Source organism: Rutilus rutilus (genome assembly GCF_951802725.1).
Source record: "Rutilus rutilus genome assembly, chromosome: 17".
NCBI classification, from domain to species: Eukaryota; Metazoa; Chordata; class Actinopteri; order Cypriniformes; family Leuciscidae; genus Rutilus; species Rutilus rutilus.
The window spans coordinates 13461483-13489189 of record NC_140230.1 but is presented as its reverse complement, the minus strand read 5'-3'; the positions used below and the strand labels follow the sequence as shown (position 1 = coordinate 13489189).

Genomic DNA, 27707 nt, shown 5'->3' with positions numbered 1-27707 from the left:
AAAGGTTAGATTTTTGTGAATTTTTTGAATGAAAGATCAAAAGGATAAACAATGCAGATTTATTTTTTACAGCCATTTTTTATCATATTTATCAGGGGTGCCATCAATTTTGACCACCACTGTATATATATATACATATACACAGACACACACATATATTATATAAACAAACATTTATGTTAGGTTACGCTATTAATCGATTTGGCATCCTTAGTATATATTTGAACATAATATTATTTAATATTTAATATTGCACAATTCTGCATGCTTTGCATCATCCATGAACTTGCCATGATTTTCTTGCATACAGCATAAACTGATACATTATTTGTATGTAATTTATTTATTAATGCTGTCTTTTCATGCAATAAATATCATGGCAAGTATAGAAAACATTTATAATAAAACAGGGAAGATTAATAACTGTGAAAATGTGCAAACAAAATTATAATATCATGTAATAATATTACATAGACAATAATACATGCATGCATCTTCTGTAAAGCTGCTTTGAAATATATATATATATATATATATATATATATATATGTATACACACACCCTAATTATTTATAAATAGATGCATTCTTGCCTGTGTACATTTTCCATATTACTTTTTTGTTTTGTTTTTGTTTTACATAAATTTGTTTCCATCCTTTGAAGTGAGTGACATACTTTCAAATGAACTTTTTCACGTGTTGAGAGAAAATTTGAGATAGACCTGGTGAATCCGTGGGAGAACAAAACCTCAAGTGTTGCCTCTTCCTCATTCTATTACTCTCTCAGTGTCTCTCTTTCTCTCTAACTTTTTCCAAAGTACGTCAGTCAGACCGCACATCAACAGTTTCATTACATGCATCTTCAGAAGTCATGTGACATCGAGAGGCAGAGAAGAAGAGGAACTACCTACATCGAGCAACTCCTCCCAACCACTGCAACCCACACAACCACCCACAGCAGTATATATACAAGAACAAAGACCGGAGCCGGCAGACGTTAGCTGAGAAAGAGGATTCAACGCGTGAGGGTTTGCCTTTTCTTTTTTTGGAAAGTAACAACAAGAAGATTAGAAGATATGACACCGTTTATGATTGTTCTGGGGTTAGCGCTGGTTTTTGAAGGTGAGCGGTCATGATAGAGGACGTGAATCATTAAAATGTTGTTTAATCATTGTTGTTTAATATATTCTTTCGTCTTGTGGATTTAAATGTGCAATCTTTCTGTGTTCTGCAGGTGGTCAGTGTCAGGAACGTGAAGTGTTGGTGGCTCATGGTTCTGTAGCAGTTCTGCCATGTGTGGACGAGTACTCTATGCTCTCATATCCCACTGCAGTCTACTGGAGCCGGATGATCGGAGAGTAAGAACATCTCATCCATCCATACATACATCCATCCAATCACACGATCAGTCATCCATCCATCCATCCATCCATCCATCCACACATCCAGCCATCCAGCCATCCATCCATACAATCATACGATCATCCATCCATCCAATCATCCATCCATCCATCCAATCATCCATCCATCCATCATCCATACATCCATCCAATCACACGATCAGTCATCCATCCATCCATCCATCCACACATCCAGCCATCCATCCATCCAATCATACAATCATCCATCCATCCAATCATCCATCCAATCATCCATCCATCCATCATCCATCATCCATCCATCCATACAATCATACAATCATCCATCCATCCATCCATCCATCCAATCACATCCAATCATACAATCATCCATCCATTCATAAACGCATCAATCCTAGACCTGACAATCAATTAGCACAAGAGGATGACCATTTTTAAGTCTTGCTCTGTTTTCTCAATTTCCTAGTTCACTGAAGACAGTTTGGCGTCGAGACAAGAGCGGGTTAGAGTTTCGTCCAGTTAGAGACCAACCACGTGCTACCTGCCCCGTTCCCAACTTTGGAAAGGGCGATTACAGCCTTCACATCGCTGGAACGACAATTGAAGATGGAGGAAAGTACGTCTGTGAGGTTGAGGGAAAGACTCGGATGGTGAAGGTCATCATGCTCAGGGTTATAAGAGGTAACAGACACAAACAACCAAGAATTTGCCACATCTTCTTTGATAAGCCATTGGAAATAACCTTATCAGTAAAGATTTTCTCTTTCTTCACAGCGTCATTTTCTCCAGCAGTTGTGGTTGAGGGCTCAAGTACGGAGGCAATGTGCGATGTTAGTCCTAAAACATCATTTGTCAGAGTTAACTTGAAAAGAAACGGCCATTTTATAAGTAGAACCAGCCTCTCTAATGTGTCTCAAAGAGATGCAGGAATCTGGACCTGTCAGGTTTCACGCAACGGTGTGGCAGTAGAGGCAACCGCAGACCTACAGGTCAAAGGTGAGTGTTTGTTTTAAACGCCGGCTTCTTTTATTAATAACTTCTACAGGAGTGGCTCATTCACCTTCTCTGTTCCCTCTCAAGGAATCGCCACCCCTCAGGACAACTCTTCAGTGCTGTACGCCGCTGTGGGTTCCTCCGTCTCCTTGCCCTGCCTGTTTACTGATGGTCTGATCCCAAACACTGTGACCTGGAACAGAACCGAGTCTCCTCGTCCTCTCCCTGCATCTTTCGACTGGCCTCTTGGGTCCGCAGCGTCTGCCACTATACAGAGAGTGGAGGATGGAGATGAAGGGATGTATACGTGCTCAGGAAGGATGGAGGGATTGAACAGAGAGGGAATTAAAGTACAGAGAAGGATGGAGCTAGTTGTTACTCGAGGTGAGTGGAATCACTCAGAATACTCCAGGATGAGCGAAGTAGTTTGTCAGCTAAACCTTTTAAACTTTTATCAACGTGGCTTTACAAAAAGAGACAAAAGGCCTATGAACATACATATGAACAGCTGTTCCTTTTTTTGATCAATTCACACAGTGTAAAAAAATATTATATTCCTGAATGAGTTATTTTTTAATTAGCCATTGATCTCCTCATAACTTCTGATCTGTGGATTTCTGAATTTGCTGAACGCTGATTTTTTGTAATTTTTTGTCTGTGTAGTTTTGAGCTCCTCGTCATCCAGTGGTAACGGACCCGTGACCCTGACCTGCCATCTCAGCAACTCCGAACACATCACTTCCTATGAATGGCTCCGTGTAACTTATGGACCAAACGACACTCAAACGGTGACCTCTGTTCAGAATAGTACAAAGAGCTTCAGGATTCAACAAGTGACTGAGAAACATGCTGGTGAATGGATGTGTCGGTACTACAGGAAACAAGTAGCTCTGGGGAACGTGACTTATCAATTTCCCATTATGGGTAGGAAGAGCAGTTATATATAATATATATATATTTTGGATTTTATAGAATCATGATTGGACTCAGAATTAGAAGCCCTACATTTTCATTAATTCTCTGTTTTGTTCATTTCTACAGGTGCTCAAAAGAATGAAAAGTCAAGTCCTGGCAATAAAACCGCTATGGTGATGGGATTAGGATTTTTGTTCTTGGTGGTATTTCTGGTTTTGTTCCAGATGTACAGAAACTATCGCAGGGTACGTTTCAGTATCAAGTCTTGATTTAATAATGCAATTCATGCTCATTCATTTATGCAGTATACTGAGTCTGATATACTTTCAGTTTCAGTTTAAAATAGATTGTAATTATTTACATCTCATATTCATCCCATTTATTCCTCCTTACAGAAGAAGATGATCATGCTTTACCCAGCGATGGAAACCATCGTCCATCAGACCACCACTGAACGAGAGCAGAGACAAAGGAGCAAGGCAAAGATGACTGAACCTTGTGTTGGAGATCCCAAATCAGTGTGTGTGTAAATTTGTGTGGGGGTTTTGGGGGGTTTTTATGGAATTTTTTTTTAATGCCTGTGTGTTACTTTATGTTAATGTGTGCATTTTAAATGCAGACGATTGTAGCAGTCCATTTAAACTGTAAATATATTACCGGCATGTAGCCTAAATGTATAGCCTACATTTTGTATAAATAAATTTTGGTGCAAATATATTTTCAAATATAAATGTAAAATCTATGTAAATAAAGCAATAAACTGAAACTGTACTTTATTTCGCATGTTTTAATTTAATTCTTTTTTTTTTGTGCACAGTATTACAAACAGGTTTCTTAAATGCAGCTTCTTAAAATTGCTATAAAAGAAAAAATGTACACAACGATTCTGTACACAATTACATTTCGGTAAATATAATTAGAACTATACAGTAGACACAATGTTAATCATTTTTTCATAAAAAATGTGAAGACTGTGTTCTAAAGAATGCTATAGGTATCACTCAAAAATATTTGACTGTAATAGTCACGCTACATAATCATTCAACAACACCGCAGAACCATTATATATTACATTTCTGCAAACACTTTTCACACAATTCAAGTAGGCAAGCCTACGCTAAATCTACATACTAGACCACTTAAAGCTACACTTCACTGCATTCTGTTTCGTCTTGCCGCTCTGATCTTTTCGTCTCTGACCTGCGAAGCTCATTTATGGTCAGAATTGGATCAAACCAGTCTTCATCATCAAAGTCCTCAAAACCGAAAACCTCCTCATCGTCAAAACACCAGCCTGGCCAGTCAACACTGACGCCCTCCATGACATTTCTGCCACAAGGGAGAGAACAGGGATTAATGGGTTAATGTCTTCGAAAGAGTAATGGTTATTGCTATTTCCCTGGTAAAATGTCATTTTTGGCAAAATGGTAATAGGTAAAAATATGGTTGATAAATTATGAGGTATAAATTAATGAATAAATTAATACATTTCATTATTAACTCTTTCCATGCCAGTGACGGAATTTTCCGGCTTTCCATGTTTCACTGTTATACGGTAGGGGGCGCTATTACGTCTCCTGAAAGAGGACAGAATCTCCTGATCAAAACACAGACAACAAAAAAAGAATCAGAAACAAGCAATAAAAGCTTATGCATGTTGTAAACGTGATTTTCTCAGCTTTGTGTTCAAATGAAACTTACCCACATTCAAGTGTTGATAAAAAATGCATGAAGCTAGAAATAAAACATTTGTTGTTGTTGTTGTTTAAAAGCAGAGGCTCTGTTCTTCCTTTTTATAGGTTTTATTGCATGTACAGATATTCATACAACAAAATATTCCGGGGGCCATGAACATTTTTTGTGAAAATTATCAAAAACATTTGCAGTGGCTGGCAACTTTAAAAAAAAAACACTGGCGGAGAAGAAGTTAAAAAAACAAAAACACAAAAAACATGATTATATATAACATTAGCCTATATAATATTATATATATATATATCTTTACAGACTTTTAACTCTTTCCCTGCCAGTTTTTCTTTTTTTGGGACCATTTTCACAAAATTTTCATGGCCCCAATAATATTTTGTTGTATGAATATCTGAACATGCAATATATAAAAAGAAAGGACAACAGAACCTCTTTTTTTAAACAAACAAACAAAAACAAAAATCCGTTTTACACTTTTTTTATCAACACTTGGATGTGGGTAAGTTTTTGTTTTTGGGGAAAAAGCTGAGAAAATCACGTTTTTGTCAATGACTATCCAGATCGGATTCAGAACGATGATCAAAACATAGAGCCATCAACACCCTCAATGCTTGCACAGTCCTATAGCTCGTTCTTGGTCGACATTTCATTCGGTAACGTTAGGAAGTTTTGATGTATGTGCTGTTTAATGTTGATGATCGAGTAATTTTACATATGCATATGATTACAAATGAGAAAGCTCGTTTTTGCTTGTGTTTTGATCAGGCGATCCTGTGTACTCTTTCAGGAGACGTGTAACAGCGCCCCCTACAGTAAAACAAAGAAAACACGGAAAGCCGGAAAATTCTGTCAATGGCGGAGAAGTGTTGTCTCACAAATGACGGAAATTTTCGTCAATGGTGGGGAAAGAGTTAAAAGAAATTCATATTTTGACACCATATAATGCTTATCGGACCATAAAGTAACATTTTAAAATATATTTTTACAGACCCCCTTTAGCCTAACTTCAAAGACCCTATGGGGCCCACAGACCCCTAATTGAAAACCATGAATAGAAAGCACAAAGTACATTCAAATAGTTAGAAATGTCATGAAGCTTAATTCATGTGTTATAATGTATTTGAATGTACTGCACATTAACTTCTGATCTGTTCTGAGCATTGCATAATGTTTTAAATGACCTATTAAAGAAATGCATTATTAAGTGTATTGCATCTGTATGATGTGTAATTCTGTTTTCAGGGGAAGCCTGACTCCTAATGGTCCTTATGAAGAACTAACTGTACTATTATGAGAGATATATATACTTCAGTAAAATATTAGAACATTGATGTGGTAGAATTATCTTACAATTTCCAGAAAAGGTTTGAATATAATAATTAGAGAGAATCTTATGTAACAGTACACAGATGAATTGTGTGTGGGCAGAGAGAAGAAATAACGCACATGAAACTGTCAAGTTCCGCAGTGCAGTGAAGTCTCTCTACAGTCATATCTAACAAATGGAACAAATACACTTAAAATGAAAATGATTGATTTTCCACTGGGCAGTAAGGGTTATTTCTGAGTTTAATTTAGGAGGAAAAATATTTATATCTTAAGTTAAAAAAAAATTACACATGCATAAACACATTCAAAGTGGTGTTTTAAACTTAGTGCCGTGACAGATGCTGTTAGACTTTATAGGAGTCCTATATACAGTACCAGTCAAAAGTTTGGAAACATTACTATTTTTAATGTTTTTGAAAGAAGTCTCTTATGCTCATCAAACCTGCAGTTAAAAAAAAAAACCAGTAATATTATGAAATATTATTACAATTTAAAATAATGGTTCTCTTTTTTAATATACTTTAAAATGTAATTTATTTTTGTGATGCAAAGCTGAATTTTCATCAGCAAGTACTCCAGTCTTTGGTGTCTTATGATCCTTCAGAAATCATTCTAATATGCTGATTTATGATCAATGTTGGAAACAGTTGTGCTGCTTAATATTTTTTTTATAACCTGAGATACTTTTTTCAGGATTATTTGATGAATAAAAAGTTAAAAAGAACTGTATTTATTTAGAATAGAAATCTTTTGTAACAATATACACTACCGTTCAAAAGTTTGGGAACAATAATTTTTTTTTTTTTAAGAAATTAGTACTTTAATTCAACAAGGATGCGTTAAATTGGTGATGGTAACGATTTATATTGTTAGAAATGTTTTTATTTTGAATAAATGCTGTTTTTATGAATAAATGCTGTTAACGTTTTACTCATCAATGAATCCTGAAAAAAGTATTCCAAAAAAATATATTAAACAGCACAACTGTTTCCATCATTGATAATAACTGAGTATCAAATTATCATATTAGAATGATTTCTGAAGGATCATAAGACACCAAAGACTGGAGTACTTGCTGATGAAAATTCAGCTTTGCATCACAAAAATAAATTACATTTTAAAGTATATAAATTGTAATAATATTTCATAATATTACTGTTTTTTTTTTTTTTTTTTTAACTGCAGGCTTGATGAGCATAAGAGACTTCTTTCAAAAACATTAAAAATAGTAATGTTTCCAAACTTTTGACTGGTACTGTATATATTTACATAAATATGTATATTTATGCATATATTTATCAAATTGTTTGCATATCATTTCTTCCTTGAGGTTTGTTGGTAAAGTTTCAATCCCGATACAAACTCCAATGGGAACCAGAGAAGTAGGCTAATGTAATGTCATTTAATTTAATTGTTCTCATTATTTTCAACCCTCTCTTTTGCAGCTATGCTTAATTTTCAAGTAGTTTTAAAAATTATAAAAAAAATTATATAAATGATACAGTTTATAAACATAATGTTAAATAGATTATATAATATTCTATTATAAATTACAACTGTTAATTGAATAAAAAATACCCAGTGTGCCCCTTCAAAAAATGTTTGCGTGACAAGTCACCATCTGATGGTTTCATAGTTTTATCTCAGAAGATCAAGTAAAATGGGATTCTTCATGATTTGACCACATTAAAAACAGTTCATTACTGTAAAACTTAGATTGTGTGTTCTGTAGCAATGGTGATGCATGTAGACTCACCCGTCTTTCTCATCCTCACTTCCATCCACGTTTCCTTCTCTCCATCCGTGTGTGGATATCATACTGGGTCCTGCAGATTTCTCTCCTTCTGCCTCTCTCTCTCCCTCACTGGCCGATGGTGACGGAGAGACGGAGATAGTAGGAGAATTCTTTGGAGAAGAAGTCCTCTCTTTTGTCTTTCCCACTCTTTTTCCCAGTGCACGTTCCTTTTCCCGTTCCTTAGCCCTCTGCAGCAGGTGCTGGAGCGGAGAAGGGTGAAGCTGGTCGGCGTCTGGTGGCGGTGAGGGACTGCGTCTGTGAGAGGAGCTGATCTCCGGGATGGAGGCGCTCCTCTGGGTCTTTAGTTTGGGTTTCGTTTGACGGTTCCCATCAGGCGTCTGCTCGGGTTCAGAGTGCGTCTCAGGATCTGGCGAGGATCTCTTTTCAGGAACATTCCATAACGTTTCATGGTTGTTTTTTAGAAATCCCAGCTTTAGCACTCTGTGCGAATCCTGGGGTTTAACGTAAGGGTTGGATGCTCTACTCTGGTTCCCATTGGAGTTTGTATTGGGAGGAAGCTCCAATCCATTCGCAGCTTTCTTGGAACTATCAGGGTGGAAATTTTTCGGATGCTTCTTCCGCAAGCGAGGAGACTTCATGTTCCTGATGAACTTCCCTGATTCTGTGAGGAAACCATCGTCATCTTCTGGCTGGCTGCACAAAGAATTCTCCCTGATTCCTTGAGAGTCATCATATGGATCCAGATGTGGTTTCTCTGTTTCTACACTTGCACTACATGTCGGTGTAGTTACTGGAGGCTTGATGGATGAAGAAGTGCTTGGCATGGATTGGCTAGAAGTGCCATTTTTCTCCACATGTTCATCTGGCAACAACGAGTGTCCATTTCTCACAAGTAAGTCCTGTTGTGTGATTTCATTAGAGTTTGAAGATGGCTGTTGTCCATGTTTCCATGTAACTCGCCTTTCATTTATAAATGGGACCTCTTCCTCTTCCCACTGCCTGGTTCTCCCTTCCTCAGTCTTAAATCCAGCTGAATCAGTCTTTCCCACAACTTCTTCATGAGCTGATTTGCTCTGATCATTTCGATGACCAACACGTGGAGAGTTTTTATCCTCCGCCGGCTGTTGAACTTTACTTTGCTCCACGTCTGTCTCCACATCTGTCTCAGAAGTGCGTCTTGGATAACTTAATCTGTTTAGAGACTCAAAATCACTATCGGATCTGTCACTATCTGACTGGCCACCAGGATCCTCTATGACCAGTTCATTCTGAATGGGAGGTCTCTCTGATCCAACTAACTCTGCCTGTCTTGTGGTCTTCAGGGTTTTGTTGGTCTCATTTCTCCTCAAAATCTCCAATGCTGCCTAAGAATATCAACAAGAATCAGTTATAATTACAAACTTTCTGATTCAGTATTCTTTTCACAATCATAAATACTGCACAGGTGCATTATGGTATATAATGGGCACTTTCCATGAAACACTTTAGTGTCCACTCCAGTTACTGCTTAAAAAAACATTACTGGCACAAAGGCCATGGTTTTCCCCTCAGAAATGAACTCATTTTCATTTTCAAACACAACGCAAATGCAGCGTAATATAAGCATGACCTGTTTACCGCATTATACACACACACCCCTATTTACCGCATGATTTCCCCCAAGTACAATTTTTTTAAATGTCATTTTTATGTTTTTTCAAATCGGCATTGATCAGCATTTTCCGAATTTGTTCAAAAGAAAAATCTTCATACAGTATTTTAACATTTTCCAGCCTCATTTTGTGTCCTAATCGTGGAGAGTGCCAAAAGTAGAAAGTTCAATGCATTCATTTAGAAATAACAAATGTCAGTTTTTCAGGGTTGGGCTTGCACACCCTGTCACACCGTTTGCTACGATTACCTGCGTCTCACGCAGAGCAGACACCCATGACGCGCAGTGGTCTGGACTGGGCGTGGACAGGAAGTTCACGCTGACAGAACAACCAAGATCACCAACCTCCACCAGCACAAACGAATCTACCAGACAGAGCAACAGAAACAGAGTGAGAATCAATGTAGTACCCTATAAGAAATATTTACAGAAACATATTACAACTTGGAAGTTCCAGTCAATTTTCCTTGAGCTTATAAGTAGATTCCATGTTCAGGTCATTTGCATGTTTGCATTCACAATTGCGTAAACATAATGAATCTTTTGTGACAAGTACCTTTGACACACCTTAGGTTGAGTCTTTCTCTGATTCAAAAAGCCCAATTAGAAACCAGCTTATCAAGTAATATGCCAATCTGAGCCCTGACATGCTAAGAACAGTATGCTAAATTATATAAAACAGAATTCCATGTGGAAAATCAATGTGCATGTTGATGCTGACTGGTTATATGTAATGTATTCTGTGTCTTTGTGCATTTTCTACAGATTTTAGGTTGTAATATTTGACGTTTGTTATTGTATATACATATATTTGTATCTCTTTTTTTTTTTTTTTTTTTTTGCCTCTTATATTTATGCATGGTATCTAACTAAACATTTATTTTGCAAACTGTGAAATATGAGTGATACCTTACATAAGTTCTTTTGTACATCATGCCTTATTATTAAAATCTAGCACAGAATATAAAAATAATAAAACTTGGTTCTCGTTTCAGTTTATGCTCCTGCAGCTTTTTGTGCCATCATGATTATTACTTTAAGAAAACTGACCTTTGAGTGATCAATGTCACAGATTTGCTTATTTGCTTAGGGACCTAAAAAAAAAACTTTTAAAAAATGAAAAATGATTTTTAATCCTAAAACTTTATGCTTATTTCTGTACTTAAAATTACTTTTATTTTTTAAATCACATACAATTTTAAATTCCAGATTGTGAATGTATATGGTATGCACTCAGAGAGAAGTCACGAAGGCCCAATTTACTGTTTTAATATAAAGGAATTTTCTGTATTGATTTTTGTTTCAGACCAATTTTGAATTTTGGATTTTGAATTCCACTTTGCATTTTGTTGTGTTTTAAAGTCACCATGAACAACATTTATCTGTGCACATCATTATTATTTAATCCCTTTAAACCCTTTAATCAAAATAACTTCTATTGCAGCAACATCTCTCTGATGATGTGTTTACTGGTGTGAGGGCGGGGCAACCTGTCACTCACATGAGATCGACCAATAAAAAACCACAACCATCCAACGATCCAATCAATTCCTGATGGGCAAAATCAAGTCCCGCCCTACATTTTTTCTTGTCGGAGAAGTTTCAGGTGAGGTAAGGATTATGGAATTATTATATACAGTAGGAAGTTGTGGACACACTCACAGCCATCTTTGAGCTGAATGCAGTGTATTCTCTCCAGAGACAGAGGGGGGCGCACTACCTTCAGTTTGTCTGATTTCTTCTGTGTTTTGGTCATCAACAACACATCAGTGAAGAGCAGGACCACAAGCTCCTAACATAACCAGAAAAGAATGTTGAAATTCTGAAGCAAATGCAATTAATAGGCAACATCATAATCATATTCGTCTTGTTTATCTTGTCACTTGCCTTGTTGTCCTTTCTTACTCTGACTTTCAAAGTTTCTTCCAGTAATAGCCTCCGTACGACATTTGGTCCAACCCCCCTCATCGGACTTGTCAAATCAAAGCAGCACAACTCACGAACATGCTGTGGGTGAGATCTTTTTGTTCGGCTTTTTTTTCTTTTTTAAAGCAAACATTGTTCTAACATTGTATCTTTTGTTTACCTTGTCCATTTCTTCACTCAGACCTTCTATCTTGTATCCCTCTATCCTTTGAGCAGCAACAGAAAGGGTTTCTTTCAGATGCATATAGTCATTGATAGAATCCAGAAAATGATTGACACTCTTCAACTACAGGAGAAAGAGAAAGTGTGTGAGAAAAACAGAGTGCAGATCTTTATCTTTAACTTCAATGATAGAATAAAGACTGTGCAAGCATATTCATTTTCGAGAGAGAGAGAGAGGTATAGAGAGACAGAGATTACAAGGATAATAAAAAGGCGATGCAGCTCAAGAGTTTGAATTTTCAAAAAAACATTTAGTGGTGGGATATTTCACACATAATCTATCTATCTATAAATTACAGAAACTTCTGTACGTCTGTCTGTGTGTCTGTCTGTATGTCTGTCTGTTATTCGCATATCTCTCGAACCGTTAGTCCGATGGATTTCAAACTTGACAGGTGTCTCGCTATGGGCACGAGTAAGTGCAGTGCCAAGTTTGACGTTGTTTGGGTTGGAAATGCAAAAGATATCGGTAAATATATCGGTAAAAGAAGCACTTAGAAGGTTGTGGTTTAAAAATAAACATTCTGACATTAGAGGGTTGTAGCTAACTTAATGTTTAGTTGACAGAGAAATAAACATTCTGACATAAACACTTTGTCAGCTAAACATTAAGTTAGCTACACTGTTTACTTCTGAATATTATATTTTATTCACGGCCATCATTTGTAGTAGCCTATTCACAAACTGTTTGCTCAAGCATAGCGTTTTTTTCGGAGTTCACTGTATAGCCTGCTCCCTGAATCATCGAGTTCACTGTGTAGCCTGCTCCCTGAAGTGGAACTGTGTGTGTGTGTGTGTTTGTGTCTGTTATTCGCATATCTCTCGAACCGTTAGTCCGATGGATTTCATACTTGACAGGTGTCTTGCAAAGATATTGCAATGCAAATGCAAAAGATATTGTTAAATATATCGGTAAAAGAAGCACACATCGGCTTTTGCCTCTCTAGCCGCTGGCCACTCCCCCTCTCACACTGCACACTGAGGCCACTCCCCCTCTCACACTGCACACTGAGGCCACTCCTCCTCTCACACTGCACACTGAGTGAGTACAGTGCTGGACCAGAGGCCACTCCCACTCTTACACTGACACTGAAGGCTTGTTCAACTTGAACCGGCGCTGCACAGACCAATCGGTTTATGACATCAAAGTACCGCGAGAGCAATTCAAAAGCATAAGGAGCCGTCTACTTTCTATTTGCTCTCGTGGTACTTTGATGTCATTCACCGATCGGTCTGTGCAGCGCCAGTTCAAGTCGAACAAGCCTTGAGTGAGCACAGCGCAGGACCAGAGGCCACACCCCCTCTCACACTGACACTGAGTGAGCACAGCGCAGGACCAGAGACAGAGAGGGTCGAAGAAAGCAGTGGAGCTTAAGTAGCGTTTTCTCAGAGTTCACTGTGTAGCTTGCTCCCTGAATCGTCGCGCTTATTCATTTGTGGATGTTAACTGAATCTGTAAGTCAGCTACACTGTTTATTTCTGAATGTTATATTTTATTCTGGTGCACTTAATGTTATCGCTACTGTGTAATAGTAGCCTATGCTATTCACCAACTAAACATATCCTATTCAATGCGTTCACAGTCTCTTTCACGGCCATCATTTGTAGTGGCCTATTCACAAACTGTTTGCTCAAGCATAGCTTTTTCTCGGAGTTCACTGTGTAGCCTGCTCCCTCAATCGTGTAGTTCAATTTTCCATATTTATTGTATGTCATTATGTCAGTATCAGTATTTGCTTTCTACGATGCACAAATAAAAATGTCACTGAACTCTTGCTGTGTAATTGTAATAATGAGCACAATGAGCACAATTACTAAAAACACACACAAAAACTGATTTTGCACGGGCACTTTGCACTAGTATAGCCTATTAGATTATTAATACCAACTACTGAAAGTGCTTCTATTTTTATTCTATTCCATTCTTCAATTGTATTTTTTTTGTCCCCTTTATTGGTTTAATGACAGCAGCTCTTGAACTGCATGAAAAATTGTTTGCAGTACATAATTATGGTGAACAATTATTAAAGTTCTTTATATATTCTTATATATTTCTTATATATTTTAGTGTTCTAATCACTTTCCAAAATCCTGAAATTTCATCAATTAAATGTGGTCTCTTTTGAACTCAGTAGACATGCAGTTTTATATTGTTGCTCTCAGGCGGAAACCTTACTTTTCAGGAAAAGGAAAAAAAACTCTACAGACGTGCCAAAAAGTTCTGAAGGCGAGACGCACACCAAGGAGAAAGTTTTTCTCTTTCACTTTGATGTCTCTCCGTGGCCACCATCACCGCCATTGAATGACAAATAGCAGTGTCTGTTTGTTTGGTGGCCCAATCTGTAGTGTGGTGTAGCTCAGCGACCACTTCGGGGGACAGTCCCTGCCGCTGATCTAAATCCTTAAGCAGATCTGCCTGGTATGCCTGCAGCACGTTCATTCTGTGCACGACCATTCTCATTCAAGCGTGAGGTGGTCCGCAACGGCTCAGACGGCAGGGACGGAGCCTTTAAAGAGGATGCATCAGCCTGAGAGAGATAGCCTGTAAGCGTCTCCTCAATAGGAAGCATCCTCACATATCCCCACTCACTCAATCCCTCCACACTCAAATAGTTTGAATGCTGAAATGGATAGATGCGAGCTGAATATGGCCTCTTCCATGACTTCTCCACCTCAGCGTAGAGTTCGAGAAGAAACAGAAGGCTCATTGGAGTGGGACGGTTATGGCAGGAACCATCCGTCGAGTCTTCCACGAGCGGCTTCCTGTCTCTCGTGCCCCTAAACCAGGCCTTTACATCCAGCAATTCCTCGTATGCAGGGCTGGTAGGCTGAGAGAGCTCCCTAAAAGCTGTATCTTTGCCCTCTTCAACTACATCTGTCTCCTCCTGGCTGGATGGCGCCAGCAACATGCTATCTGCTGGATCCGAAGACTCAAGAGAGAGTACGTCCAGATCCAGCAGTCAGTGATCCTGATCGCTCGAGCCAGTGGTTGAAGAACGCAAGTGAGACATACCTTTCTTGAACTCCCCAGTCAGCTCGACTTGCAATCCCCACAATACAGTCTCCGCTGTGCCTCAGCTACCGTAGGACCCATGCCATGGGGCGCAGACGCTTGTCACGCATCCCTCGAGGGCCAAGTGCGAACAGAGCTTACTCATTGTGAAACTCTCATAATGGGTGCATTCAGATCTCTTGAGAACTTAACGCACATGCTCCTCACCAAAACACATAACACACAGGTCTTGTGTGTCCTCAGGTGTCAAAAACATGGGACACGGAGGCACACACTTCCTGAAACGCTTGCTCGAGTGCTTAACCATGATAGTTGCCTTCACACGTGCTAACACAAACAAACGTCTCCTGAAGACAAAAAAAAGCTGATGGCGTATATTGCCATCAGAATCAGCGATCTCCTGATTCTATTGGTGCAGGTCGTGGGAGTTCCTGACTGACTTTCCTCATGCTAATTGCTAATTAGTTAGAGTATATAAGAGTGCTGTGCCTTATTTGGGGCAGGCACTCTCTGGGGAAGCTCTCCTCAGGAGTGGCTTTTTCTTATATTTTCTTACACATGTAGCCTCAAGATTTTGTCATAGTTGTTTGTCATTTCTTTGTTTTTCCCTTATCCCTAGACTTCTGTTTATTATTATTATTTTTTGGTTGTGATATATGTTTAATTCAATAAAACTTGCATTGATTTAACGTTTTTGCTTGATCCTTCTTTTGTGTTGCGGCTTGAAACGAGCTGGTCGTAACAGCCCTCTTATACTCTCTGGTAGTGATTTCATGGACTGTCATCGGCCAATGAAGTTGCTTCAAACACCAGTCAAGCTGATATTGTTCCATCTATCCTCAAACCAGACCCAATATTGAGGTCCACTTCGAAAGGGAACAAACAGAGACAGTCCAAACTGCATGTGGCACTTCATTCACGATAGAGGCGGGGTGGAGTTATGAGGTTTTACAGAGGATCCAATGGAGTTACAAGGTTTTGTCACAAGCCCTACTCAATACTTTTCATTGGTTAGATATTTGCTAAACCCACAGACAGACGTAAAGGGAGACAGATAGTATTTTTTTTGTGAAAGCACTATACTAGTAAATTTGATTTGAACTTAATTTTCAGATAATATTATGTCTACATAAATGACAATAAAAAGATTTTACCATTAAAAATATTATGCACTTTGTATTTGTTTTACACAGTACAAATGAAATTTACAGTACTAGTGCAAAATGCCCGTGCAAAATCAGTTTTTGAGTGTGTATTTAGTAATTGTTGGTTTGGTGTGTTTGAGTGCTCATTGTTACAATTACACAGCAAAAGTTCAGTGACATTTTTATTTGTGCATGGTAGAAAGCACAATGTGAACTCCGAGAAAAAGCTATGCTTGAGCAAACAGTTTGTGTATAGGCTACTACAAATGATGGCCGTGAAAGAGACTGTGAACGCATTGAATAGGATATGTTTAGTTGGTGAATACCAAAGGCTACTATTACACAGTAGCGATAACGTTAAGCGCACCAGAATGAAATATAATATCCAGAAGTAAACAGCATAGCTGACTTACAGATTCAGTTAACATCCACAAATGAATAAGCGTGTCGATTCAGGGAGCAGTGCAAAGTGCCCGTGCAAAATCAGTTTTTGTGAGCTGATCGCCGTCATAAAAGTTCAGGAGATATTTCTTAGTGATGGCTGATTTCAATAGTTTCAATTTGATAGCATTTTGAAAAAAAAGTGTCATGAATTTATTGCATTTTTGGGGAAAAATAATCCGTTTTTATAATAGATCTTTGAAAATCCAAATCTGGATTTGAATTTTTTATGATATTATAACCTAAAGATGCTATGTGAAAGTTTTAAACAGAAAATAGTGGTTTTCATCTTGCCACTTTCTTGGTAAAGAAAACACATTTTTACTCAAATTAATCAAAATGGATTTATCACGTTCTGGAACCAAACTATAATATTCAGAAGTAAACAGTGTAGCTGACAGAGTGTTTATGTCAGAATGTTTATTTTTAAACCACAACCTTCTTGGGGCTTCTTTGACCGATACAACCCTCTAATGTCAAAATGTTTATTTTTAAACCACAACCTTTTAAAAATGATATATTTAACGATATCTTTAGCATTTCTCATCCAAACAACGTCAAACTTGCCCGTGGCAAGACATCCATTTGAAATCCATCGGACTAACGGTTCGAGAGATATGTGGTTAACAGACAGACACACAGACATACAGACACACAGACATACAGACGTTTCTGTAATTTATAGATAGATATGATGTGATTCATCACCATTGTGTCACAGTCTCACCATTCTCTCAAGTGCGATTTGGGTGGGGAGGTTTTGTGTGGTCTTCAGAATAGCTTTCAGCAGAAGATGATATTTGGTTATTCTCTGGTGTGCTTTGGCTTGCATGTCACCGAGTCTCATTCGCCCACAATGTGGATGATTCTCCACCCACTGCAGAACAGATTACATCAAGATAATCAGGACCATCATGCATGCATTTATGTTCATGCAAAATATTTGATTGTAATCTATGGCTTATGTGCATCTGTGGTATGAATTGTGCATCTGAAGTCATACTTCTTTTTATACCCATGATCATATCACAAACTAGCATGTTAACTTTAATAGTGTGGTGTAGTTCTGTTCTTTGACATTCTATATTTTGGTTTAAGTACAACTAGTCAATTAAAGATAAGGTTAATTAAACAATTTCTGGACTTAATGTGCAGTTTTTTCTACTATGTACCCTTCAGTAAATAGCTTGCCCCCTAATCAACCGCTACAGTCAAACCACCACAAAGGCAGGCGATCTTACAGTCATTTCTAGCCTGCTCACTCTGCATACTGTCCACTGGTGCAAAAAACATTGACAGGGGAACTTGGTGTGGTAAACAGTTCATTCGAAATGTGGAAAACAAATTCACACCTCTCCACCCAATTCTTATGTCTATATATTTTTTTTTTCCAGCCTTAATTTAGCTTCAGATAAAAAGTTTTCTTTGCATAAGCTATTATCAAGTTTCCTTTTAATGTTTTCCCCCCTTTAAATGGCACCTTTAAGATTTATTAAATCTCATTGAAATACATCAGTGGAAAAAAAAGAACCGAAAAAGACAGCATTGTACACATTAACATTAAACCCAACTCAAATCATTTGGCTAAATCAGGGGTGTCCAAATTTGGCCCTGGAGGGCCTCTGTCCTGCAGAGTCTATAGCTTCAACTTGCCTCAACACTCCTGTCTGGACGTTTCTAGTATTCCTTTATTAGCTGATTCATGTGTGTTTAATTGGGCTTGGAGCTGAAATCTGCAGGACAGTGGCCCTCCAGGAGCAGGATTGGACACCCCTGGGCTAAATGGTGTTCAAAAAGTTCCAGAAGTTGAGTTTTTCACTCTTTGCAATGCTCCGTCTGTCCATGTTTGCACGTTTCAGGCATTTTTCAGTGACCCTTTCCGCATTTACATCGTTAAACCAGTATGTGGCAGTAGGCGCACAGTGTCGCTTCAGGTCGAACACACCTAGACGCTTCCTATCCTCGCGTCTTAGCTCCACCCCTTTAGGATGCGAGGGAAGGATACACCTGTGTATCCTCTCTCATGACTCCTCAGGAAGCTTCCTCGCTCCTCGTTCCTTGCCTCCTTGAGGTGCAATTAGAGAATTGAGATGTCCTTCAAGATGGCTGAATTCGATTGGTTTCCGGGTCACGGGCTGGAAGACGGAGGAGCGAGGAAACGAGGAAGCATCAATTTAAATATTGAGAAGCACCCCTAGTGTTTTTGAATGAATTAGTTGAACAGATCATTCAATTACTCATTCAGGAAGAACTTGTTGCCACCTATTGGCTGGAGCTAACTACTGATTTATTCAGGAACGAACCAAGTGGCTGTTAAATGAGGGAGTTGTTGAATCATTCACTGAACCAGTTTGTTTAAAAGTTTTTGTGCTAGGATAAATGAGACGGCTGAAGCTGATTTGGCTTTGTTTGGAATTGTTGGAACTGGAATTTTGTCTCTAAAATGTCAGTAAGTCAATGGCCTCATGCCAAAGGCTCAGTTATATTCAGAAAATCAACCCTTTACTATTGCTTTATTTGCATTATATTTTTTTCAATTGAATAATTCTTTGCTTTTAACATATGAATATGATTTACTGTACCATAAGATAGGCATGAAAGTGTGGGTTTGTCTCAAGCTGTCTGCGTGCAAACTCCACATTTCTCTCCCCTTCCCAACAGTATTCAAAGTATGCAGGAAAGCGCTCAGGAAACTGGAAGACATAAAAAAAATGAGGGAGAAAGAAAAAAAGGGTATTAGGGGATAGCAAAGGTAGATCTATTCTGTTTTTAGCTTTATTACTTGTAATTTAATGAACAACAGTTTTATCATACCTGCAAACATCCAGCCTCAAGTTTCAGAGGGTCGAAAGGTCGTCCAGTCAGACGGACTTCTTGTAACATTGGATACATCACTTCATGCCAAAAGAGTCGATGTGCATCAAGGATAGAAGGAAGATTGGAAAAGAGCATTGTGGGGCTGACCTAAGAAAGAAAGAAAGAAAGAAAGAAAGAAAGAAAGAAAGAAAGAAAGAAAGAAAGAAAGAAAGAAAGAAAGAAAGAAAGAAAGAAAGAAAGAAAGAAAGAAAGAAAGAAAGAAAGAAAGAAATGGAAAAAGATTAATGGATACAGATGATTGCCACAGACATGGGTGCTATCGCCCACACGCTCTACGACAGAGCAAAATCATTTTCCGTCTGGTCCGCTCAAAATGTTTCCAGTTGTGACATCACCGGTAATGCTCCAGATTATATTGAATGAACAGAATGAGTGAACAGCACATTATCTGACCGCACTTCTGCGGTCATGCTTATGCAGTCAGTCTGCTTACTATTAAGATCTGCTGAGTATGTAACTCTAGAAGGTCAATTCAGAAAAAGAGTTTCCATGTAAATACTTTGTGAAAGATGAGACGAGATGTACATACTTCCTGAAGGAATCCGTATCCATGACAGTGTGACAGTGCTGCCAGCACGAGCTGTGCGAAATGAGTATATGCATTAGCCAAAACTTTAGCATCTGTTGTACATGCATCATTTATATAAAAAGGACTAAGGAACAACATGTTAAAGAATATCTGCACACCATACATATATTATTTTTCTGATGCATGTTGTTATTGTGAATTGATTGTCTATATCTGATCAAATAAACTGTAATAAATCCATAATAAAAAAAATAACTGTAATGTTATTACATACTTCTTTGGCAATAGTGAGTTTGTTGATGAAGTTAAGCTCAGTATTAAGAAGCTCCCACAGCGCCTCCTGTTGGTGTCGCTGGGTTTTTGACATAAACTACAAAGACAAAGAAAAGGAGAATGCCATTAATCCTCCACCATACAATCAACATACTTCTGCTGTCTTTCTTTTCTGTTCTGCCCACTCAAGTTTTTATCCACTGCATTTTATTAACTTTGAGCATGATTCTATTATTCTATTGGCAGTCATCATCAATCACCCAACCTGCTTCGCAAACATTATGCCTTTTCATTTTCTAATGGTGCACTCTTGTCCTAAGAAGAGATAAATTCCTAGTTAACTTTGAACTTTTCAAGTCAAAGTTGCAACTGGGAAGCTAGGGGAAAGTGCAACAACCCCAACTTCAGAATCGAATATGGCTGCTCAGCGCATCAACTGTAGTTTAACAGTAGAAATATATTGTTTATTAGCACTTCTGTTTGTTGGTGTCTCAATAAACTCAGTGGTGCACACTATGCATGTCAGCACAATCTGTGCAAAATACCACTTTTTGATGTGTTTGTACTGTAAAGGTAAAAGTAATAGGGATACTGGGAACAGAAGGAGAGGGAGAGGGGATAAGAATCACCAGGAAGGCACTATTTAAATTTCTTAAAGACACAGGGTTGATGAGTTGATTCATGAGTAGAATATGAGAACATCATGTTACACACTCCTGTACAGTAGGTGGCGGTATGCACCTAAAAGTTGTTTGCAATCTGCCATGAATCAAGAGAAGAAGAAGAAGAAGGTAAAAGCAAGGGGGTAATCTTTCAGCTGAAACTGAAGCTTCCCCGGGGGCCGCCATTGCAGACCATCACCGGCTGTTAGCATTCCATTGACTCCCATTCATTTTGGTGTCACTTTGACAGCGAATAACTTTACATCTGAGGCGTTTAAAGACTCCATTTGTCCATTATTTATTTCTAAAGAAACACGAAAATGTATAAAAGGCTCCATTACCTTGTATCTTACGTTATGGCCCCGTAGAAGCAGTTTTTGTAAAAATAGGCTAACGATTGCGTCATAACTACGTGACTCTCTGTCACACAGTAGAGAAATTACCGTATGGACAGGAGGAGAAGCTCGCGGGCAATCGGGGGGACGTGGAGGCAAAATTACAAAATAATTAATCAGAATACTTAGCAAAAGTTTCTCCTGCTCCTAGCTCATGGACACCTCCTACTCACACTCTCCGTCTCTACAAGTTTCGGAAGGGATTTATCTTGGTACAGCTACTAGAAGACAGACAGGTTGCTCACGTCACATCTACGTCGTCAAGCTCAGTTTGAGTCTGCGCAGTACGCTCAGCCATCAGGAAGTGAGAGCTTCTAATTGACACTGTGTCCATTTCTTTTATTGTCTATGGGTAAAAGTTTGCCTGGTCCATCTTAGTTTTCTGACCTGGTTAGTGAAGTCGGGTGTGAAGTCATTCCCATGTAGCTACGACATCCCTCTTCCGAGGTAAATGGAACGCGCCATAACTTATCTAGTTCCAAAATGTATCTGCAGCGGTCAGGTGATACAGCATTCACATAGTACAAGTCAAGACTCTCAGAAAATCCTGACATTGAAAGTCGGAATCTCTGTAATTATGGTAATTCTGACATGACATTAACCCTCAGACGGTCTTCGTTTCGGAGTCACATCCTGGGCCTTCCCGGTCAGAAGTGACCGGAGGCCTAAAAATGAAACTTCCTCCATCCCAGTAAAACCAATGCAATTTATTTTTGTTCTATAATATTTATTCTTTTTAATTTAGTATTTTGAGATCATTTTATTGAATTTATTAATATTTATGCAATATTTATGGTCTATTTTTGCCATTGAAAATAATTAAAAAATTTATATAAATATATGTATTTAAAAAAAAAATATATATACAGTATTTTAGTTTAATATAGAGTCTAGGCCTTCAAAAAAAAAATGTTTGAAGCAGATTAGCACCATCTGGTGAGAGTATGGAGAGAAAGCGTAGGAGCATGGTGTAACCACTAGATGGCATCTACAGTTCTCTATGGAGAGGCATGTGAATTCCCCAGCTGTTTATGGACACATTTACTTTTTTTTTTGTACAGAATTTGTAACAAAAAATGCAATTCATTCAATTATAACACTTTTTGTAAAATAATATTAAGTTGTTTTTTTTTTTTGTTTTTTTTTTTTTTAATTTCCCATTCATTTTCCCAAGGGGGTCATTTTTGACCGAAGACCACAAGTGTGACTATTTTTTTTACGACCACTTAGCATGCTCGAATCATGACCTCAATTTTTTTGTGCGTGCACATACCTAATGCCATACAAGTCACCAAGTTTCGGAACATTCCAATGAAGCTGTGATTTTTAAAAATTCAAAACAGATTTTTTGTAATCAAAATTTATTGGTGTTTATGTGTATAAAAGTGTGTGTGTATGTGTGTGTGTGTGGGTGGGTGTGTCTTTTTTGTACTCTTGATGTTGTAGAGTGTCACCCCTTTACAACGGTGTACTTTTTTTTAGGATTGAGGCCGATTTGTAGATTGTACACACAAAAATTCGGAGAATTTTTATTTTTTTGTCAATTTCCCATTCATTTCCTATGGGTCGGTCATTTTTGACCGAAGACCAAAATCGTCACTATTTTTTTTACGACCACTTAGCATGCTCGGATCATGACCTAAATTTTTTTTTTGTATTCACATACCTAATGCCATAAAAGTCACCAAGTTTCATAACATTCCGATGAAGCTGTGATTTTTAGAAATTCAAAACAGAAAATTTATCGGTCAGAGATGACCGAGGACCGTCTGAGGGTTAATGTACCTTGAGTTTTTCCTCCCGCCACATATTATTTCCATCACAAAAGTTGTGCGAGCAAATGCAGTTTTTCTCAGGCTAACGCAAAAGGTTTACTAGAGAATGCAAACGTTTTATGAGTGAACGCAAAGTTTCTCGGAGAACGCAAAAGTTTAGCTAGATAACCAACTCGATCTCATGAGAAAACGTAGCTATTTTGCGAGGTGGTGATTTCGAATGAATTCATATGATGTGATTGATACAAAAACATGATTATATAAAAAAAAAAACGTAAGCATGAAGGTACACTCCTAACCCCAACCCCTAAATTCATAGATACGTACGTAGGCCTAACCATCTGTGTGGCATAAGCAGATCATACAAAAAGTACAAATTCATCCAAATTAGCAACCAATTCGCTAAAATGTATAATAGTTACGAATTGTCATGAGAGCGTCTTGGAGAGAACGCAAAGCATTGAAATTGTTTTTACCCTCCCATCTGAAATTTTCCCATCCACATGTCCCTTTAGGGGCTGAATAGAAATCTTTCTCCCAATTCCCTCTAGTTCCCTCTCTCTCCCATCCATTTCATACCTCATGAGAGTGCACTATGTCTGTCCAGCTCTTTTCCAGTGTTCTTTCAGTACCTCCCTCTCCCCATGTCCACCTCAGGTCAGCAGGTATGTTGAAAGAGTCCAGAACTTGTTTCAGTGCATCCACCTGCCCCTGTAGAGAGAGAGAAAGAACAGAAATGTAATAGAAAAAAATGTTTGTTTAGTACAAATACCGAAAACGTACCTCCTGCATCCATACCCAATTTAGGCAAAAAATGAATTACCTCCAATGTGCTGTTTTTGTCAGACACTCCCTGGCTGAAAAGCGCCTGCTTTAATGCACCTCTGGTCTTCACAATTGCAGAAGTTCCCTTGCTCATGGTAGAAAAGTCCACAGATGACCTCCGCTTCTTTTTCTGACAATGCAAAAATTGATATGTGACAAGCTGAATTAACAGCAGCAATCAACCAAAGCCTGAATAACCCACGTTTTGTAGTGCCATCCTTTACTAAAACAACAAGATTTACAAGTAGAAGAAGTAGAAGAGTAGAAGCATTCCTCATAGCCCTAAATACGCAGAGGACATTGATTGGTTGATACAATTACATGACCAACAAAGGACATTGCTTCATGTTCTAATTGGTTAAATCACTTGAGGACACACGTACGGCTGTTTCTCCGAACTTCTGAATATGTGAGCACCACTATGTTGAAAGCAGTGGGTATTTGTGATTTATTAAAAAGACTTTGGCCTGAATTTGTGTTTCAAGGCACCTGGAGGGTTCCAGTAACTCCAAGGTCAAGGTCATTTGATTCCCATGGCCATGGACCACAGATGCTGATAAAATGCTCAATGATAAATAATTGTGTCCTAAATAAAGAAACATCTAGTTTAACCCTTAAACGCATACCTCGGGTCTTCAGTGACCCAGGACGTCATGTATACCCTCCTCCTCATTCAATTAGACATCAACCAATCAATTCATTATAAACAATATAACAAGAAATTTTTTTATAAAAGAATGCCAGTTTTTGCAAAAATTTAACAGGGTCGCTAATGACCCAATGTGTGTAACTGTATAAGTATATTTTTCTGCACAACAACAATTGAATCTTTGATGACTGAATAAGTGCAGTTCACTTTTAATCCACAAGGAGGCAATATACACAATACGATACACATCATTGTGTATGAACACAATGATGAAGTGACGTTTCCGCAGGCAGAAAAGAAAACAAAAGAATAGGAAGCATCATAAGTAAAAATTATGGCTCAACGACTTACTGCAGAGCAAGTACTGAACGCAATCAAATATTAGTGTCACTGTCACTTGATGGTGGATCTGGTAAAGAAGCTGTCAGCGTAAAAAATGATAGTTTTGAGAAAATGTTTGAGATCGCGAATAAGCTGGGAAATGAGCTCTGACGAGGACAGTGATGATGGTAGGCTATAAAACTGCTCAAACGGAACCCTTCCAAGCTCAAAAAGGTAACAAAATATGCTTTATTTTATTCTTCTGTTACTGTTACTCTAATATCAGAAGAGTTTTATATTATCGCGACAGGGAGAGATCCATCCGTGTTATAGTTCCGGGTCACTTTTTTTTTCATGTTGGTCTCATATGGTTGTGAAAAACATAGGCTACAATATAAGCCTACTATTAAAATAAATAAATAAATCAAATATTTTCCTTACAACTTGAACATTATTTACACATTTCTTGATACATTTTTAAAGGTAACAAGTTTAGATAATGATGATAATGATTTAATTTGGCCCTCCATACTGGGAGGTTGCACCACATGATATTTTACATACAATCTGAACTAACCTTGTTATGTAAATAAAATAAAGATTATTTTTTTAAGAGCCTTATTGACCTTGACACACAGCCATGGTTGGTTTTTAGGTGTCCACTTTATGATATTATATGTCCTTTTTTGTGTTTTACTTATATAATATATGCATATTGTTTGACAAGATATATATTTTTAATAATAAAAGATAATGTCCAAATACTTTCCTCTTTCCTCTTTTTAATGAGACTTTTTTCTTCATTATGATATCAGGACAGTAGTAACACAATAAAAATTATTTTCTATTTTTGATCGTCACGTTTTTGATCCAAAATGCAATGCAAGTTATTTTATATAAAAGCATCTTCATATGGCAAACATGATTCTGATTCAGTGCTGACTGAGAGAGTTGTGAATTCAGTACCTGGTGGCCTATAGTGTGGTATCTGTGTTTCTCTTGTGCCCTCCGCTGGCTGACTGGTGGTACTGCAATAACTCCATCAGGAACGTCTGCCTCTTTGTCTTCCTCCCTCTGTCTATCACTCCTGTCACCGAGGGCAGTTTCCTCTGGGGCCATGACATTGCTCAGTTCCGGTCCTTTTGATGGATTACTAATGTGCACAGATAAGATTACAATAAGAGGATTAATAGCTTAACACTTGAACGAGAATAAGATTAAAGATGGTGAAAGAATAAACAGGGAAAGCAAAGAAATCAGAAAGTAGTAGCTGCATTGAGCGATTACAGAAAAAAAAGTCATGCTATGCTTCATTTATCCCTGTGCATAATATAATGCATAACAGTACAAAACTGTAAACCACAACTGGAAACTGATATCAGGCTTCTGAAGCCCACTGCAGCAGTGACCTTTAAATCTCCAAATAACACACACACTTGTTTTTCTATCATGGTGGGTTTATCATTTTTCCATTGACGTCTATTGTTTTTAAATTGAGCTAATGATGACTTCTGTTGTTTTTATATATAGTTAAATGAATTATTATTATTATTATTATTATTTTATGCATGTCTTGTTTTTACAATTGAGGACATCCCCAGATATTCCCAAGGTTTAGCTCACTCACAAATTTGTCCCCAAATTCTAAGTAAATATAGTGTTAAACACACATACACACACACACACACACATAGACAATGATGTTTCTACAAACTTTTAAACAAACTGTATATTCTATCCCCTACAGCACCCCATGCATCAAAGAACATCCACTTAGGATGATTAATAAGGCGTTTTCCAAAAAATGTCAAGGTCAAGGATTTCGTATATTGCCATCTTTGTGGGGACATTAAGTGTAGGGTTTACCGACAACCACACACACACACATACACAAACACTCAAACACACTCATCAATACTCAGTTTGCAAGCGACTCTGACATGGACAGACACATTGAAGTTTATAAACACACACACACCCTTACTATGTCTGATTCACACACTTCTCTGTAACTCAGGTGAGTCACATTTACCCAGGCATGAATCTCACGGGCAAGAAATTCATTAGGCTAGTGTGTGATTCATAAGACTCGCACACACATGTTCTGAGAAAGATCTAAAAAAATCAGCCCACGTTTGACATCACTTTTTGGCAATACACCAATTCCGCTCACCTTGTCAAGATTATCATCAGCTATCTACTGAAAATACGTACGTGAAAGTACGTACGAACACGCACACACCACCATTCACATCCACATATGTTTACAAATTCACATCTGTCTTACAAGCATACCATGGCATATACTGTACATAAACACACAGTAACACATCATTTAGAAAAAAGTCATTTAAGTGCCATTTACATCAATAAGTGAAAATCTGCAGCGTAAATCTCAATTCAGATGTGATTCTTATTTCAGACATTATCCTTAACCGACCACACACACACACACACACATTGACTCTTGTGACAAGTCTTCCTCAGTAGATACCTGGATTTATCTGTGTCCATTTCCCTCAGTCAGACAGACATCTTAAGAGATCTCTTTCTCTCCCTCTTGTCTCCCTTCTAGTCCTCTGTGTATTTTTCTTTTTTGTTCTTTAACCCTTCCTTCAGTAACAGGTTGAGCAAGCGAGACAGGATTCTTTAGTCTTAGATCTCAGGCCCGGCTGCGCCCTGAGAGGATAAACCTGATCGAGGCCATTAGTGCTTTCTGATGTGATTGACAACCAGCCAGCTGTTGATCACGGGTGAATTTGCTGTAGTTATGCAGCTGTTTGCCAGTAACTTACTGTAGATTTAAATTGATGTTATTTACTGGCAACAGTTTGTTCAAAGTTAAATGAACATTAAACATTAACAAGTCTTTGTCTTTACAGAATAAAATGATAAAATAACAATCTAATGCAAAGCATTCTGGGA

At 37.9% G+C, this 27707-nt stretch overlaps 2 protein-coding genes across 4 annotated transcripts; one reads left to right on the top strand and one right to left on the bottom strand.

Moving 5' to 3' along the window:
• The first annotated feature begins 975 nt into the window (after positions 1 to 975).
• Positions 976 to 4057, top strand: lag3 (lymphocyte activating 3). Its single transcript, XM_084384798.1, has 8 exons — positions 976 to 1121; positions 1234 to 1357; positions 1845 to 2059; positions 2153 to 2374; positions 2459 to 2755; positions 3035 to 3295; positions 3413 to 3531; positions 3682 to 4057. Exons 1-8 carry the CDS (start codon positions 1076 to 1078, stop codon positions 3814 to 3816), a joined length of 1419 nt encoding a protein of 472 aa, XP_084240924.1. The 5' UTR covers positions 976 to 1075; the 3' UTR covers positions 3817 to 4057.
• On the bottom strand, positions 4051 to 27365 carry plekhg6 (pleckstrin homology domain containing, family G (with RhoGef domain) member 6). Of its 3 annotated transcripts, none has more exons than XR_014624965.1 (16): positions 27277 to 27365; positions 25749 to 25935; positions 23811 to 23942; positions 23567 to 23698; positions 20157 to 20252; positions 19883 to 19933; positions 19291 to 19440; positions 19059 to 19169; positions 17204 to 17353; positions 11816 to 11941; positions 11617 to 11736; positions 11392 to 11521; positions 9979 to 10094; positions 8079 to 9442; positions 4774 to 4883; positions 4066 to 4615 (listed from the first exon to the last, which is right to left on the bottom strand). XR_014624965.1 is itself a non-coding variant. In XM_084384797.1 (16 exons), the coding sequence occupies exons 1-15, from the start codon at positions 27294 to 27296 to the stop codon at positions 6449 to 6451; spliced, it is 2925 nt and encodes a 974-aa protein (XP_084240923.1). In that variant the 5' UTR covers positions 27297 to 27365; the 3' UTR covers positions 4066 to 4615; positions 6440 to 6448. The 3 variants fall into 3 exon arrangements, 2 of the variants coding, with proteins under 2 accessions (XP_084240922.1, XP_084240923.1); XM_084384797.1 differs by lacking the exon at positions 4774 to 4883 and adding an exon at positions 6440 to 6488; XM_084384796.1 differs by lacking the exon at positions 4774 to 4883 and having other exon boundaries at positions 4051 to 4615.
• Between the last annotated feature and the right edge of the window lie 342 nt (positions 27366 to 27707).